Source organism: Podarcis melisellensis (genome assembly GCF_964234715.1).
Source record: "Podarcis melisellensis genome assembly, chromosome: 1".
NCBI lineage: Eukaryota > Metazoa > Chordata > Lepidosauria > Squamata > Lacertidae > Podarcis > Podarcis melisellensis.
Genome location: NC_138528.1, coordinates 38,042,852 through 38,061,487, shown reverse-complemented (window position 1 = coordinate 38,061,487; position 18,636 = coordinate 38,042,852). Strand labels below are relative to the sequence as shown.

Here is an 18,636-nt window from a genome sequence, read left to right as displayed (position 1 = left end):
CATCCTTTTAGCTTTTGGCTTGTAAATATACTAACCAGTATAACTTAAAAACTAGGACCCTACCCTGAAAGGTCTTCACAAGCACACATGCCAGCTGTGAAGTGGTTGTTTACTGGTTGTTGGTGTTGCAATTAGCCAATTCTATTGGGCTTGAGTCCCTTTTAGTAATTTAGAGACAAGGGTAAGTGTTGGTCCAAATCCTGAAAATTCAATGTCCCTAAATTGTACAAGTCCCCAATTATGGGGACTGGAAAGCCCTATTTTGCCAATCCAACTCACACAATTACAAATGCATGATGCAAACATATTTCCTGATGCCTCTCAGGTGCATCATTGGTGCCTGATCAGTACACCTCTCCATGACTTTTAAGGAAACCACCTGCAGTGGAGAGTTTGCTTTAAGCACAAAAGCTCATAGAATCATAGAATTGTAGAGCTGGAAGGGACCTCGACGCCCATGTACTCCAACCCCCTGCAATGCAGGAGTCTCAGCTAAGGCTCTTAGATCCCTGGAAGCTTGTAATCATGCGAGGGGAAATGCCTGAACTGGGCTAGAGATTATGCCAGTATCTAGAAGAATTTGTGCATTCCTATATTTTATAGGGGGACCATTTCAGGAAGAGAGACATCCCTGTGTTCCAGACCATGGATCAAGCTTTGGCAATCTGTTGCCCATCCAGGTGTTATTGGACTTCAACAGCCTTCAGCCCCAGCCAGTGTAGCCAATGGTCGGAGAAGAAGGGAGTTGTAGTCCAGCAACATCTGGAGGATCACAGATTCTCCATCCCTGCCATAACAACAAGTCATCTTAAAATACACCATTTCCTCCTATTTGATCTTTTTATACATGAGAGTAGGTCCTTTTGAATCATGCTGTGAGTCTTTACTCTGCCCTCAGTCTTGAAATAATGTCCCAGATGGCAAGGATGAGAACTAGAGGCAGGAAAAATCCAAGCCAGATGTGGTGTCTCTTTGAAGTTTGTCTAACAAGAAATTTATTTACGGTAGATAGAAATTGTGGGTGTCTTGCATTAGTTCAGTGAACTCCTAAGTCTTAGTCAAGGTAGCTGATCTGGAGAAGATGAGAGAGGTTTGTGGAGGGCACCTCCGGGAACCCCGCTCCCAAGGTGACAACTCATCTAATGTCTCATAGAATGAAAGTGTCGCTCTAAAGAAGAGGGGAATAATCCCTTATAAGGGTCTCATGCTGAGAATAGGCTTCCGAGGGTGGGTAGGTAGAGATTTAAGGGCTCCTGGAAGTGAGTGATTTGATCATTAGAAGAATCTATTTATTTATATCTATTCATTATTAATTTAATTTATACTCCTCCATTTTTTCACAAAGGAGCCCAAGGTGGCAAATAGCTGTATGTGAGATAGGGGGGTGTAAAATGCATTGCTGACTTGCCTGCTTGATGTGAAGGTTCAAGATGCCATGCTCCATCAAGGTAGGCCGAGCAGTAGTCAACAGTCATGGTGCACATTAGCACTGACAGGGCAGGGAAATTTAGATATGCAGTCCTGGAAACAAAATTTTGGTGGCTAGGTAAGAAGTTGAAAGTCAAAATCCCCAAGATAGCTTTCTTAGAAATGCTATCTGTGCCAGGTGATTAGCTGAACTAATGCAGAGCTATGGGGCCTCAACATGTAGGAGGTGTTAGGAAAAGGGGGCTGGACTTGTTAGGCACTGCAGAACTTTTGGGCACCACATATGGCTGTTTTATCCAATATGGACAATACAACACTCTCATACTGATATCCAAGTGGAAATGCCCCAAAGTGTCCCTTGTAGACAAATCCCCATGACCTCATCATGTACTCTTGAATACAGACATGTCAAAGCAGTTGGTTTGAATATGTATGCCGTCAACTTTTCTGCATTTCCCACGGAACAGAAGATTTGCTTCTGGTAGCACCTGAGGCCCTATGGCTCCATAAATAAAACAGCTGTCTTTGTGGATATCTGTCACTTCAGAACTCCAGGAAGAAGGGAAGCTGTACATTAGTTGTACACTTTAGTTACAAATGCCTAGCAGCTCTTTTGGGAGATGTTCCAGGCCATTCCAATCTCTAATCATTCACCTCCTTATGATCAGGTTAACTTCTTCTGTGCTGAATTGGCAAGAGCTGATCTGGTATTTTTGAAAACAAAGAGTGGAATTCCACGTAGCGCTAAATGGGGTATGCTTGAGGGGAACAAGATCTGCTTGCACGACAGGACTTTCTCCTCCCCTTGCATGCCCCCTAAACATTTTCTGGGTTTTTCCCAACCCACCAGAGCAAATTTAGGGGGGGCCCTGGGCGTGGTAAGGAGAGGAAAGGGGGGAAAGCCCTGTTGTGTGAGAGGAACTATGCAACAACATAGTTGAAAAACCTGACTCTTCCAGTGTCTTTTTGATCCCAACATTATATAACTCTCAAGTAATGTTTTTGTTTGTTTCCTGTTCACCAGCCACTGTAACATCACTTTATGGCAGGAAGCAGTAGGATTTTGGCCATAGGAATGAGTTTTATTTGGGTCCTTTGGGAAAGGCTGTAATGGGGCAGATGCCATTTTTTTTATTTACACACATTAACTTACCATTCTACTCAACAGAGCTTTTATAATGAATGTTTCAATAAGTGGATACTTCCAAGGTTTTGAAGGTAATAAATGGATAGTTTTGATTTCTGCTGTCCTTTCAGCAAAGCAAATTAAGCTGGGACAGACTAAAACTCACTGATTTGTCAGCTTCAGAGCTATACACTGTGATGGCTTTAGACGTTCAAATTCACCATCTCCATCCATAACACACCCACAGAAATGCCTTTGTGTGCTGTGGAAAGACTCCATTGCTTATATTCTCTTGGGGTGAGAGGAGGTTTGGTATCTATATATTTCTAGAGACTGAAAACATTTCTCCATACAATTCTGTTTTGAGGGGGAGCCAGTAAGCTTGGGTTTTTGTTACAACTTCTCTAATACTTTGCAAATTGTTATTAGCTCCAACACTGAGGATAGGCTGAGGAGAAAACCAAAGGAGGATTAGCATCCTGAGCTAAATTCCTCATTGACTCATCACCTAATTCCTCTGTTTGGTTACAATACCCCCAAAACAATGTTGTTAAGGTCCCCAGTAAGATTGTATTTCAGAGAAAATAATCTGAAAAAGCTGTAAGTTTTGTAATTTCTTTAATGACAGCACACACCGCTTTGAAACATCTGGTGTGTTGTGTACATAAGATTTTGGTGTGGGAAATGCTGAGAAAACAGCAAAATACAAGTGCATTGTGGCATACACCTTTAATTAGAAGTAGCTAGCAGAGTCCTCCTCTCCCCCTTCCTGATGCTTGCTTTCCAAATATCTCACATAGACATGCACATGTCTGGATAATTTAAAGTCTGAGTTCCCAAAGGACATTGTACTCTGCCATATAATGAAGTTCCTCTAGGATACACATTGACAATCTGGGCCATTGCATACCAAGCGAAGCCCACTCAACAACTGCCTCTCCGGTCTTTCTATTTTTAACTAAAGAACAACAAAAAATCCTTAAATTGTTGGGATGAATCTTTGAGATTCCACCGCTGGAGCAAATTATGAATCTAGATGTTTCAACAACTGAGCAGGGAAGCAACTGCCACATTTCATTAATACCAGAGCTCGCTTTTTGGTTTGTTTGTTTGTTTGTTTGTGGTTCAAGCTGTTTCATCTTCCTTGTGTGCATTACTATGCAGTAACAATCAAACGTGCACAAAAAAGGACAAAAACTGGAAGGTTAAATGAACATGTGCTAATGCAATCCATCAGAAACATGCCCCCGCCACACACATCTTGCCTATTTGCCAAATTACAGGAGGCAAGCATTTTTCTTCCCATGTTTATCAAAGCTTAAAGACACTTCTAGTGCACTCTGTGTCAGAAACATATGCTGCTTTCTCTCTTAGTTAGGTACTTTTTCATGACAGTCTCAGTAATCAGCCTGCTCACCTGCTGTTACTGCATAAGAGCTGGCTATGAAAGAAAGAGGAAAAAGAAAGAAATTGATGAATTCCAAAACACAGTTTCTTTCTTTCTTTCTTTCTTTCTTTCTTTCTTTCTTTCTTTCTTTCTTTCTTTCTTTCTTTTTAAAAGAACCCCATGAAAGGTTATTTGGTGTGGATGGTACTGTTGAAAATGTCCTGTGTAAATTTCTGAAATCTAGCAATACATTTTTAAAAATTTATTAGATGTATCTCCTGTTCTGTCCCCTGGGTTCAGAGCAGCTTACAGCAGTTTCTCCAAATGTGGACACTTCTGTCCTCAAGGGACTCACAGTCCAAATACATTATGATTTTGCTGAGACCTTCTCTCTGTGTGCATAATAAGCAGATGGATAAGAGGGGACTCTGGCCATGCTACTGGCACCACCTCTGACATCATATGCCACCCTGATGACCTTTTCACAGGTCTGGAAAAAAATCACCTACGTCCACGCCACTTTTCAGATCTTTCACTCTGTGCATGAAGGTCAGAGGCAGCACCAAGGAGCACATGACATTGGGGACCAAGCTAGTGAAACAGTTTTGTTTTTTTTTTATATAATTTTTATTAGGTTTATAATATACAAAATTCAAATTCCAAATACATGTTTCCATAAATCTAGTGGACTCCCCCCATCTTCCGGACACTGCATTCTCTGTGAAACCAAAACCTCAGCAATTTGTTGACTTATTTTAAACATAATAATATATCTTCCATTTTATCGTGATATCTGGTCTCTAGACATTTCAATCCGAATCCATTAATTTTTAGTTTCAACACAATAAAATTATTACATTACACCACTTCTGTCTTGTTGTGCCTTATTTACCAATTCAAAGATTTACCGATACTGAAGCTATAATTTCCCAGAGAGAAGCATTTTTTAACATTCATACAACTTATAATGCTTTTTCAAATAGTCCTTAAATTTTTCCCAAACTTCCTCCGTTTCTTCTTCTCCCGAGTCTCGAATTCTGCCAGTCATTTCAGCCAGTTCCATATAATCCATCAGCTGCGTCTGCCATTCTTCCAGTGTGGGTAGATTTTGTGTCTTCCAGTGCTTTGCCATCAAGATCCTTGCTGCTGTAGTAGCGTACATAAAGAAAGTTCTATCTTTCTTAGCCACCCTCTGGTCTACCATGCCCAGGAGGAAGGCCTCCGGTTTCTTGGGTAAGGTAAGTCTAAGCACCTTTTTTAGTTCATTATGTATCATCTCCCAGAAGGCCTTCACCTTCGGGCAGGTCCACCAGAGGTGTAGAAATGTCCCTTCCTCCTCTTTACATTTCCGCTAGTGAAACAGTTTTGTTCTCCCTTCCTCATGAATTCCTTGTACACATTGCAAAGTTGTGATGAATGAGCTTGTTGCTTAGATTATGGACTTCCTAGCTCCAAGAGCTGCTGCACATAAGACAGAATTTCCTGTATGGAACTCTGCTCTGGCATGACAAAACTTTCAATTAACGTTATCAATTCATGCCTTCATCTGTCCCATTTGACAAACTACATGCAGCTTCCTGTATGGATGTGATCGCTGAATAGGAAATTGGTCTAGATAAGAAGCCAATGAAGTCTTTTACTCCATTAACCACCCTAATCATCATCCTCATCAACTTTATAACAAGGTAAAGCGATATGATGATCACTCCCCTATTACAGACCTGGATTTGAGACATCCTAGTTTGCACATAGCCAGCCTCTGGATCTGTGGCTGACCTAAAGTTTAAAGCAGGGGCTTTTCAACCAATGAACCATGCACTAAAAAGCCATGGCTCTACATCAGCTCTCAAATATGTACTTAGCATTGGCTCTAATGGCCACTGCATGATGTCATAAAATCCCTTCACTGGGTGGGTCATTGCCACAATTCCAGGAATGCCCAGCACCATGAGGTGAAATGTCGCACTGAGACAAAAATATTTAATAGCAATGGAACACAGATGGTCGTGGAAATAACTAACCTGCATTTTAGCCACTTGTGATTCATCACTTTTTATTTACTTTTTTATTCATAGAATTTCTATACCTCCCTTCATCCAAGGATCACAGGACAGTTTACAATACAAAATCAAAATAAAATACTCAATTGCACTTATTTAACATTTTGTTAATGGGTCAATATGTTTCAATGTGTTTCAAATTCCTTCCAGTAGCACCTTAAAGACCAACTAAGTTAGTTCTTGGTATGAGCTTTCGTGTGCATGCAAACTTCTTCAGATATGGCAGACCAACACGGCTACCTATATGTTTCAAATGTTCAGGATGTGAGGGCCATTCCTTATGTAGCTAGCAGGGCTGGGGGAATCCCCAAAGTTTGCAAATGTACAAATAAAAGTGCTTGGGGGGGGACCCAAAGGGAGAGGGAACCCTGAAAACAGCCCAATGGGAACAAACCTTGCTCAGTGGCCATGGGATCAGGGCCGTCTTACCCATAGGCACTAGGGGTGCGGGGCACCCGGGTGCTGAGCTCTCAGGTGCACCAGGCCAAGAGTCCAGGGCCCAAGAGTTAAGTCCGGGGAAGAGCCCATCCGTCGGTTGGAGTGCTGCGGCATGCTCTTCTGCTGTGGGCGGCTCTGCGCTGCAAATTCAGGGGCAACCGAGTCAGCGAGATGCTGAGGCGGCCAGCCAACTCCATGCTCCTGCACGCCTAGGACTGGGCAACCTGGGGGGGGGGGCACTGGGCAGATCTTTGCACCCTGGCGCTGCATATGCTTAAGACAGCCCTACATGGAGTACTGGTTGGCTGTTTGGGGGCTGGCTGGGGACAATGACAGAAAGTAGATTGGGAACGGAACGGAATGATCTCAGAGAAATGGAAGCACTGAAAACATTCAGCTGCAGAACCCACTTATTCATTCCTTATAGGTATTTATTCAATTTCTACCCCACCCTTCCTTACAAAGGAACGCAAGGCAGCAAAAACATAAATAATAAAACTTTCCCCAAAGCATTCTGAAAACAGTGCAAACAGTCCAATAGACAGTTTGAAACATTCTCTCGCAGGCTGATCACTCCAAGTGCAGAAATTGATTTTGGTGAAACCTCCTTTCTGCTTAAGGAATGTTATAGATTAACAACCCCTTATGGGGTGGGGTTGTGCAGTGGGGACAAAAATCGGGGTGGGGGGGAGAGATGATGTGTGGTGTTGGAACCCACACAGAAGGCCATGGGGCCTGGGCTGGGGGAGGGGAAGCTCCTCGCATCTTGCTGAAGGAATCCATCCCTGCCCTTTGAAAGCTTCTCCCTCCCCTGTCTAGTTGCCGACACCCCCACCCTCTGCAGTGACACATGCCAGACACTGTGGCAGCGAGAGCTTAATTCATTGATCTTTCCACAGCTTTGAGATTCTTTAAGCACACCAAGATGGAGAAAGCCATTTCCATTCATTGAGGAGGCATATGTGTTTTAACTTGCCTCCAGAAGTGGGTTGGCATGAGTCTCCCACCCCCCACCCACCCACATACACACAGACTCGCCCCCCTCCCCTTCAAAAGGGTTCCCTATTTGGCCATCCCCCTTAGCAGCTGGACTACAAACCCCCTCGGCTTACCTTACATGGGCTGTGGGGCCCCGAGTGTTTCGCCCGGGCTGTGACTTTTGCCTTCCCTACTCCATTAATGGCCTCGCTGCTCCTCAATGGCGTGAAGGCGACCAAATAAGGACAAGGTGCCTGGCCGGTCCCTCAGGAGCCGGAGAGTGACACCGCCACTCCGCCGAGTATAAATGGGTGGCGCTCCCTGCGAGTCGGGACCCAGCCTGGCGCTCAGGACCCCCGCGCAGTTTTAAGTGTTGAGCTGGTGAGTAGCGCAGCTGACCAAGCCCGGCCGTCTAAGCCTGGATGAGGCAAGGCAGGAGCCGCGCTTGGCATCCTCGGGGCAGCCTCCCTGCCAAGCACCTCGGTTGCCTTCGACGGGACGTGTGTTTGCGCGACTGTGCGATCCAGAGAGGTGGGGTGGGCTACGAAGCATTGAATTGGATCCGCTGCGCAACCCTGCGCACAGATCTACCTTTGGAAACAAGTCACACTTTGTTCGATGGGGCTGCGCGCACTTGCAGCCTCGCGCTGCGATCCTAGCCCCGCTTTACCTGGGGGTAAGCCCCATTCAATAGGACTTACTTACGGTTAGGATCGCGCTGTTTCAGCCAATGAAGCGCCAGGCAAGATCGCTTTAAATTTACTCTTCCCATCCGGATTGTGGATCGCCTTTGGGGTGCGCTGCGCGGCTTGCGCGCACGGAAGAGATGGCTAAAGAGTAACAGGTTTAAGTTCAACTACTCTCAGAGTTAACTGTGTAGGATTGAGTTATTTGGTCTCCCTCGGAAAATGGTTTTGTTTTGCTTGCAGCACGCTGCCCGAGACATAACAAAGAAATGTTGTGTTTGCTCTCTTAGCCGCCACATTAGCGCTATTTCTAACTTTACATTTCACCCTCGCCACTTTTACAGTGGCGGGGAGGGGAATCCCAAGAAATAACGCCTTTTGAAAGTACTGACACCCCCCCAAAAAACCCTTACCGGGATTCCAAATTTGCGTTCAGTCAAAAATATGAGGGTCCCGAGTTTGGAGACAGGTCAATACAAGAACATAGGAGAGCGCTGCGATCCACAAATTGCTTGAGGCGGGCGGTGTTGGATTCGAGCGGGCTAAATCCCTAAAGCGATCCAAACACGACACCTGCTTAAGCAATGTGTAGACCGCGCCAACTACAGTCGTGTCTTCCGTGGCGCGAAGGCATTCTGACCTGTTGTAACTGGAGCCCCGCCGGATGAATTAGAGGAGCGCAGCCAAGGAATATCATGGGTGGCATGTGGGGAAGGGAGCCCGTTGCCTGGAGCCTGGAACCGGCCCGAGCGGGGAACTTTCGGTTGGCTGGAGTTTGTTGTTGTTGTTTGTTTTGTCTCTTCGTGCTTAGACGTGAAGGGTCTTTTGAGATCGGGTGGGCGAAGCGACCCAGCCTCGGGGGCTCTCTGCTTAGCGCTGCCGCCGCCGCCGCCTTCGGTCTGGCCCCCGGCCCCGACGACGCGCCCTACTTGCCGATCTTGTGTCTTTCAGCTCCCTGATTCCTTCCCGAGATGTGTGACGACGAGGAGACCACCGCCCTGGTGTGCGACAATGGATCGGGCTTGGTCAAGGCAGGCTTCGCCGGAGACGATGCCCCTCGCGCCGTCTTCCCTTCCATCGTCGGCCGCCCTAGGCACCAGGTAAACTTTCCACCCCCGACGACACCCAAGGAGAGACCAGTCTTTTCCTTTGACTAGCCCGGGGGACTGTCAAACTAATGCATACATGTGCAGTGTACGCGAACACGCGTCCTTTTTGCCTTTTCCTTTTAAGCCCGTCCTAGCTCCACTGTATACTCCGATCTTTCCCTCTCCAGATTTTCCTCTCCCTCAGCAATCCTCTCTTCTTTAACTTTCTCTTGACCACAATAGATTGATTGAATTCATGTTCCAGTTTTTGACATTCCAAACCCCGCTCCGTCTTCATTTACTTGCTAGTAACTCTTCAATTCCTTGCCCCCCCCTTTTGCTTTGATCTTCTATTCCTCTTCCCTATTGGCGAGTTCCAACTTTTTAAACTGGAAGTGATTTGAAAACTAATAAAAATTGGTCTTCCCCGTTCCTGTCTTGTACATAGTTGCTGCGCATAACTAAACCTTCCCATCTGGCACAATGCCACTTCCACAGTGCCGCATGTTGCAGGACCTACAATGTACAGTTGGCACCTTAAATAAATGCTCATTAATAGTAACCTTCTCCCCCAGTAGTTTGCAGCTGCAAAGCAACTTTGCATGCCCTGCTTCTATAATCCTATTTTCCTCACTTGCATTCCCATCACCTTCCAAGGAATTTAGGTCAATGTCAATGGGGTTATTCCATATCTCACAACAGACTTGTGAGATGGACTATGATAAGAAATAGTGACTTTTTCCATATCACCCAGAGACTTGAACAATAATTTCCAAGTCCTCTTACTACTCCATGGCCCCTTAAACTTCCATTCTATTGCTTCTTTTGCTTTTAATCCTCTGCTCCATTTCTCTCCTTTTCTATCCTGTATTTACTTCTCACTTGTATCTTATTCCTTTGCTTACTTTCCTTTTTGCGTTACCTCCCAGGCTGTTACTTTCTCTTATTCACTCTCCGTTGAAAAATAGTTTTAAAGTTTTGTATGTTGATTGGCAACAAACTCATACCTATGATAAATACATGACTTTTGGGTCTCCTCAAATAAGTAGTAGCAGTGCCAATACTTATTCCATACTCACCCAACGTTGTTGAACTACAGATCCCATCATTCCTGGCTACTGGCCATGCTGAATGGGGATGATGGGAGTTGTAGTCCATCGTCCTCTGAAGGGCTACCCTTGATCTCCAAATTTTGTAAAAGTCTTAAAAAACCCACTTTCCCCATAACCATAGAAAGGTTAAATTTTAACTTGGGATGATTTCTGGAACATAACATTGGATGTATTTGCTAATAAATGTGATGTGTTGAACTACGTTGGCCCATTCAGGTTCATGGATGCAATGAAAAACAACTTCAAAATGCTTTAACACTGTTCCTTAAATTTCTGAGGCTGCATTTGCCAAACAGCAGTAGTTTACTTCAACAGTAACCAACTATCAATTACTTCATCTTGGGAAGTACATGGAAATATTGTACAGGAGTAATGTCCACGTTGTGCTGCCAGTGAGGAGACTAGAGAAGTTGTTGTTTTTTACTATGGCAGTTAGTCCTGGAACAAACTAGTAAACTACTACTAAATGACAGGTGATGCAAATACCCTAAATACATTTTATATATTAGCTTTCATTCACCCACATTTTATACCTGTTTCATAACCAAGTGAAAGAAGAAAATGACCTTTTAATAACATGAATTAAATGATCAATTGTTGACACCATCTTTCATCAAGTTTCCTCTGCTTGTCTCACACTGAAGTCAATCATTTTGTCCTTTATGCTACACTGTCTCACAATGTCTGGTATTGTTTTCTTGTCTCTCCTGTCCTCTAGGGTGTCATGGTTGGTATGGGCCAGAAAGACTCTTATGTGGGTGATGAAGCTCAGAGCAAGAGGGGTATCTTGACCTTGAAATATCCCATTGAACATGGCATTATCACTAACTGGGATGACATGGAAAAAATCTGGCACCATACTTTCTATAATGAACTGCGTGTTGCCCCCGAAGAACATCCCACCCTGCTCACCGAGGCTCCTCTGAACCCCAAGGCCAACCGTGAAAAGATGACCCAAATCATGTTTGAGACCTTCAATGTGCCTGCCATGTATGTGGCCATCCAAGCTGTTCTATCCCTTTATGCTTCTGGACGTACTACAGGTAAAAAGCAACTGGTTGTTTGGCTTAGCAGTCTCTCTACACCTAAGTCAACCAAGTTCACTCTCTCCTTGTATTCTGCATTAAATTTGGATCAGGGATGGGGAACAAGCGACTCCACGGAAGTTGGAGCACAACTAGGATCAGTCCCAACCAACACCGGGCAGTAATCAGGGATGATGGGAGTTGTAACTGCAGCAACATCTGGAGTTGCCATAGCTTCCCCAACCCTGAGCTAGATTCTCAAAAAGCTGTAGTTCCTACAATAATGCTCAGTCTCTATTGCACATTAGAGCCCACCAACTTTTTCTTCCTTTGCAGGCATGGTAATAGCCCACTGGTTTAGCCCTGTAAACATTATGGCATCAGTATATGTATTCCAAATCCTATAGGGCCTGGCGCCATCTTGGAGACCAACCAAGCTGGAGACCAAAGGGCCCAATAAACATATTTAGGAGCACCTGGGAAGTTCCTCCCTTCTTTTCCTGCAGTTGGCGCCGTCCCATTTTTTCTTTATGATTTCTCTAATTTATTTGAATGTCACCCCATAATATGAAATTATCTGTATGGCTCACAATATGCAAGTAAAAAATGCCAACTGAAATGCAAAATAAAACATAAAGCCATTGAAAAGGAAAACAACAAACAACACAAGTACAACAAAACTCCCAAAATTAAAAACAGATTTTAAGAAACAGAGACTCAGCCCCAGATTAAGTTATTTAAAAAGCCTGGCCTGGGTGAACAGAAAGGTCTTCAGCGGATGCCAAAACAAACGCAAAGAAGGGAAGATGATTCCATAAAGGGGTTACCACTTCAGAGAAGGCTCTCCTACCATATAGGCAGGCCAATCATATAATTCCTTCTCACCTGGTCATTGTCTAGCCAAGATGAAGGATGATGATCAGGTGCTATTGGCCCTTTATATGTTATAGCAGCTTTGTGGGATAAATGACACCATTTTGTGAATACAGCATGGGCATGCCATGCTGGGGGAAAAACAATCTGTAGTAAATACTCTCAGTATTAAAAAATAAATATCTTACCATAGTTGTAATGGAAGACAGTACCATTACTGGTAGAAAAGGTAAGCTGAAGATGAATTTCAGGAAGTCTTTGCCTTGGATATTATGGTCTTTGGAATGATGAGAACTATTTGAAATAAGAAAGCTCTCCCTCCTCAGTCATTTTTGTTATACCACTTGAGTCTTTATTTGCATACAAATTATTCTGACCTGCTAAATTGCTTGTTGAAAGGCCCCATCACTCCTGAAAACATCGCTATAGGTTTGTTTGCATAGAGGCTTATCTGATCTTGGCCATTACTATCTCACAGGTATTGTCCTTGATTCTGGGGATGGTGTTACGCACAATGTCCCAATCTATGAAGGTTATGCTCTCCCTCATGCCATCATGCGCCTGGATCTGGCAGGCAGGGATCTGACCGACTACCTCATGAAGATTCTAACAGAACGTGGTTATTCCTTTGTGACAACTGGTAAGCACAATTCAGGCTCACTTGGAAATGCGGGTTGGGGAGGGGAAGCTAAGGTTTGTTTTAATATATATTTCTGTCTGTCCATGAAGTTTTTTGACTATATATGCACACAAGCACAGCAACAAAATGTTGAACAAACTACATACATTGCCTACATTGTCACCACAATTAAAAGGTATTTCTGTGAACTAATTCCTCTTATTATAAAACCCTCCCCAAACATGTTGATTATAAAATGTGCACATTTAATGCAAAAATATTCTGCTTAACTTTCTTTTAAAACATGAGTTCTGCTACATTTTACATTAACGCATACCACTTTTAGAAGACTTGAAAATAGCAACTCAGAAGAATTAAATTCAATGATAGCCGAAGTCACATAAAATGGATTTTTTTAAAAAATCTTTTAATCCTCTGACTGGAGCTGTGCTTCTTGCCAGATTCCACATGGGCCACACCCACTACCATTTTCTCCTCTTACCCTGCAAGACTTTGCTTTTGTGCAAATCCTGCTTCTCCTACAATTCTTCAACCTGTCTAGTTTATTGAGTGATGCTGTAGGACCTCCAGGATGTGACAGATCTCTATACTCCTGTTTGAGTGCAGGGAACATCTCAGAGAAAGGGATGGTTTCTTTCCCCCATATATTTTCATTCGCCTTGGTTCCCACTTGCCTTTCCTTGGCCTTTATCTCCTCTTCTCTGCCATTAATTTCTGGTTTTGCCTTTACAGCTGAACGTGAGATTGTCCGTGATATTAAGGAGAAGTTGTGCTACGTTGCTCTGGACTTTGAGAATGAAATGGCTACTGCAGCCTCCTCCTCGTCTCTAGAGAAGAGCTACGAGTTGCCTGATGGCCAGGTCATCACAATTGGGAACGAGCGTTTCCGCTGCCCAGAAACTCTCTTCCAACCATCTTTCATTGGTAAGTGTCCTGAAGCATGCCACATGCAAACCTCATCTTTGTTACAGAATCCCTCACAAATTTCAGGATCATTACTACTGACAAGTGCCTGACGGAAGGAAGTGTGTGTGGCGATTGGGGGGTGGGGAAGGTAGTGGGATGGTTAGGCCAGATTCAATCATAGAACTAAAACTTCTGATAACAAACTTCCCCCCCAACAATATCAGTTAAGGAAGAAAGCATCTCACTGATTACATGGCATATCACACTTATAGAACAACTAGTGCACTATCTACAGTGGTACCTCGGGTTACAAACACTTCGGGTTACAGACTCTGCTAACCCGGAAGTAGTACCTCAGGTTAAGAACTTTACCTCAGGATAAGAGCAGAAATTGCACGGCGGCAGTGGGAGGTTAAAGTGGTACCTCAGGTTAAGAACGGTTTCAGGTTAAGAACTGACCTCCAGAACGAATTAAATTTGTAATCAGAGGTACCACTGTATATAATATACAAGTTACATGCAACACATACTTTATAGCCGCAAAAAATAATAGGCACCTGCTCTTGACTATCCATAGACCTGCTCTTCTACATAAGAAATAGATGGTATCTTCCTTAAAAGGAGGATTTCTGTACCAAAAGGAATTATTGTGAAAATAAGTAGTATTGGGGTGTGGGAGCCAAATTCTGACCTTACTCAGGGCACCATATTACCAAAGTCCACCCCTATTTCAAGGTACTCAATCAAGATGGCAGTAGACATGGTTTTGCCCTTCTCCATTTTATCCTCAAAACAACCCTTTGGTAGTTTAGGCTGAGAGACAATGACTGGCCCAAGGGTCACCCAGTGAGCTTTCATGACTGAGTGTGGATTTGAACCCTGGTTTTCCAAGTCCTAGTCTGACAAAAACCGCTATGGCTCCATCGTATAGTTATGTCTGTGTGGAATGGCATCCCATCCCCACTGTGAGCCTTGTTGATGACCAAGGACCAGTTATGGGGGGCTTTATTGTATTTAGCAGGTGATAACAAAGTCTAAGGAGATGGACTGCTTTGTTTAGACAGTGTCTAGCAAACTGTGGCACTAAAGGAGTAAAATGTAGCATTGGAACTGGCTATCAGCTGCTGCTGCTGCATTCCTTTTTTTTGGCACACGTTCTCACCACACAGCAAAAATCCTCATTTGTTGAGTTTGCTCTTTTTGGGGAGGAGGAGGAGACATGTGTATCCTGAAGAATTACTGCATCTAGTCCAACAAACATGTGCGTCTGAGGCCTAATAACTTTATCCTCTTGGTTATTCTTCTCAGTTAATTAAATTATCCAGCCATGTGAGGCTTCTCTCCATCAGCAAAATGACTAATTACACTAGGGGTGTGGAGACATCCATTAGGAATATGTACATATCTGACTAGCTCCCTACTTTTATGTGCCGAATGTCTATTGCCATGGACTATTAGATGTGCCTGTGTCGCAGGCATGAATGTCAAAGGCACAACATTATTTACTTTAAAGACCAGAGTGGTTGTCCTGTGCCAATCACATTGCGATGTTCAAAAAAAGAAAATAATCACAATAAATGCTCCTCAAATATATTTTTTTCTTGAATGCAATAAAGAGCAGGTCTTGCAGAAACGTGTATCCACGGCTAATTTATTGTTGACCCTTCCAGTGCCCAGCAGCAGCAGCAGCAGCAGCAGCAGCAGCAGCAGCAGCAATGATTTATTAAATATAGAATGGCACTCCAGATTATGCTAGATCCAGTATGTTAGTAACATCCAAGTGACGAGTTTCAAATAAAGGAAAGTGATATGCTTGAGGAAAGACTGTGTGTCTTGGCATTGTGGTTTTGATTGACTGCATTTGTGGGTTTTATTTGAGCCATAGTTCTGAGGGTTTACGGTATATACCTTAGACAAAGGACAACTCCGCATAAGATCCATTGATCTACTAGAGCAGGGCCTGAGAACTGCACCCTGTGCTCCAAAGATAACTTGAAGCTCCCGAAAGGCTAGGGTAGATTCCTATTCCCTAAAACCAACCTTTGATTTGATTGAGATAGTAATCTCCCCTTGTTCTGCCAAATAAATCTGATGGATGCAGCAAGTGTTTATAGTGTAAGTTTTGTGTGTTTAAATGCAGCTGCTTGTCAGCTGCCGTTTTGTTAAGGATCAAGTTTCAGTTCACTTTAAGCAGCCACCTGTCAACTAATACATTGGAACGTAACCCATAAATTCTTACTTCTGATGTATTTTCTCCCCATGCTCACAGCTAAGCTCCTGCTCATACCTTCATCATCTGTCGCCTTCATAAACACAGGCTCTGCATTTCTCCACTTTCAAATGCAATTGCTAGCATAACCCACTGTGCCTTGAAGTTCTCACCATGTGGGCTATCAGTCTTACATTGCATCATGTCAAATCAAATTAGCCCAGTCATTAAAAAAACTGTGCTGTGTATAAATTTATGAGGACATGTGCTGTGCATATCCATCTAACATGCTGACACAAAAACGGTTCATACAGCACTTTTTTTTTGTTCATGCAAACAATCTTAACATTCCCTGGAACGTTGCTTTAAAGCTTTGGTGTGCTAAAGTTGCCTTGAGAAATGTAAAAACGAATCAGTGCAACACAATAAACAACCATTTCTGTGAACACAGTGATTGTGTTTCCACAGTACCTATATATAGCCAAATGTCACACAGTGACACCTGTGAAGTTCTGAACAAGCTAGATTTCTGTGGTATAACTGGCATTATGCCACATTATGAACCATTACTGTATTATTAATTATTATTATTATTATTATTATTATTAATTAAAAACTATCCCACCTGCCTCCTTTCCTTTCATACCTTATTTATTAACCCAGATATTAGGGGTTTTTAAAAAAAACTTTACCCAATTTTATGGCAAATTCTTGATGAGAAAATGGTTTTTTTGCATTTTCAGTTCTCTTTTGTAGCTTTCTGCTTATGAACAGTATTTCATAAAATCTCCTCTACCTTCGTCATTCAACAACTACACATTTTCTTTCCTTTCCAAGGCATGGAATCTGCTGGTATTCATGAAACTACTTACAACAGCATCATGAAGTGTGACATTGACATACGTAAAGATCTGTATGCGAACAACGTCCTGTCAGGTGGCACTACCATGTACCCTGGTATTGCAGATCGTATGCAGAAAGAAATTACCGCTTTGGCTCCCAGCACCATGAAAATCAAGGTGAGTACATCTTTCATGTTCCAAACTGAAAATCAGAGTAATTTCAACTTTACCCAAATCTGAAAATGTGTATACATGTTGTGTGTTGATGTCTTATGGGACAGCAGAAACAATGATGCAAGCAGTTATATTGTCTGGAAACTGAGAACCTTGCTTCTTTCCCTCTCTTTAGATCATTGCCCCTCCTGAGAGGAAGTACTCTGTCTGGATAGGTGGTTCCATCTTAGCATCTCTTTCAACTTTCCAGCAGATGTGGATCAGCAAACAGGAGTATGATGAGGCTGGCCCATCAATTGTCCACCGCAAATGCTTCTAAGCATCTCCCTGCCCTCCCCCTCCACTCATCTCCCACTCAGGATGACAACATGCTTCTTGAAGTCTTTTTTTCCAGTAATCCTTCCTGAACTTGGTTCAGTTATTGTACAGTTTGTTTACACACACCCGTGCAATTTATTTGTGCTTCTTTGAATATTTATTGCTTTATAAATAAACATGATCTGGGACTTGCAACCTAAATATGCTCTTCAGGCTGTTTTCTTTTGTGTGGACATCCAAAAGCTGATTAGTAATATATATATATATATAATTTGTGGCACTTAGCGTTCAAGACATCATTGTCCTCCAGAGTAATCCTGTTTGGTGAAACAAGAAGCTCAGCTTCTTCCTATTAATTCAATCTGTCTATGTATTTTTGCTTTCCTTTTGAAACTTGAACAGATAAATATTTGATGCTAATATTTGAAAAGCAGTAGCCCGGGGTAAATAAAATATATAGGACAGGAGTGACAATCTGTTTTGCATTAAATCACTAGATTTGGAAAATTTTCTCCCCCAGTAAAGCTCAGCATAATCTAAGCATTGAAAGCTTAAGCACTGCTCAGCAAACCCAATTCGGTTATGTTAATATGATCAGAGAGTTATTTATAATAAATTGGGTTGATTTCTTAATCCTTCAAATACCCATCAATTATTTTCTTTGGGCAAGACAGAGCAAAGGAAAACACTAATCTCTTCTGACAACTTGCCCTCCCCTACCTTCTCAAGCCTACGCCAAACCCTGAAAGAAACAACTGTAAAGCTTGGATGTGCTGAAGCAAACGTCTAGAGTAGTTACAATTTTAAACAAAATGTTATTGGTGCTTTTTAAGCCCAGTTCTTATTCCTGTCTGGCACCAGGCCAGGAATTCTCCACCCCACCGTGGGTGCTATTAAAATAGCAAAAGTAGGTGGTGAAAGGCCTGGCTATTTCTTTATGCTTTTCAACAGCTTATCTACTGTTTTTAGAATCATAGAATCATAGAGTTGGAAGAGACCACAAGGGCCATCGAGTCCAACCCCCTGCCAAGCAGGAAACACCATCAGCGCACTCCTGACATATGGTTGTCAAGCCTCTGCTTAAAGACTTCCAAAGAAGGAGACTCCACCACACTCCTTGGCAGCAAATTCCACTGTCGAATAGCTCTTACTGTCAGGAAGTTCTTCCTAATGTTTAGGTGGAATCTTCTTTCTTGTAGTTTGGAACCATTGCTCCGTGTCCGCTTCTCTGGAGCAGCAGAAAACAACCTTTCTCCCTCCTCTATGTGACATCCTTTTATATATTTGAACATGGCTATCATATCACCCCTTAACCTCGTCTTCTCCAGGCTAAACATGCCCAGCTC

General features: G+C 43.0%; 1 protein-coding gene across 1 annotated transcript; it reads left to right on the top strand.

The window, feature by feature from the left end:
• Positions 1-7,659: 7,659 nt before the first annotated feature.
• ACTC1 (actin alpha cardiac muscle 1) lies at positions 7,660-17,491 on the top strand. The gene is made up of 7 exons (XM_081887269.1): positions 7,660-7,798; positions 9,055-9,203; positions 11,022-11,346; positions 12,680-12,841; positions 13,574-13,765; positions 16,794-16,975; positions 17,148-17,491. The coding sequence occupies exons 2-7, from the start codon at positions 9,075-9,077 to the stop codon at positions 17,289-17,291; spliced, it is 1,134 nt and encodes a 377-aa protein (XP_081743395.1). The 5' UTR covers positions 7,660-7,798; positions 9,055-9,074; the 3' UTR covers positions 17,292-17,491.
• Positions 17,492-18,636: the final 1,145 nt, after the last annotated feature.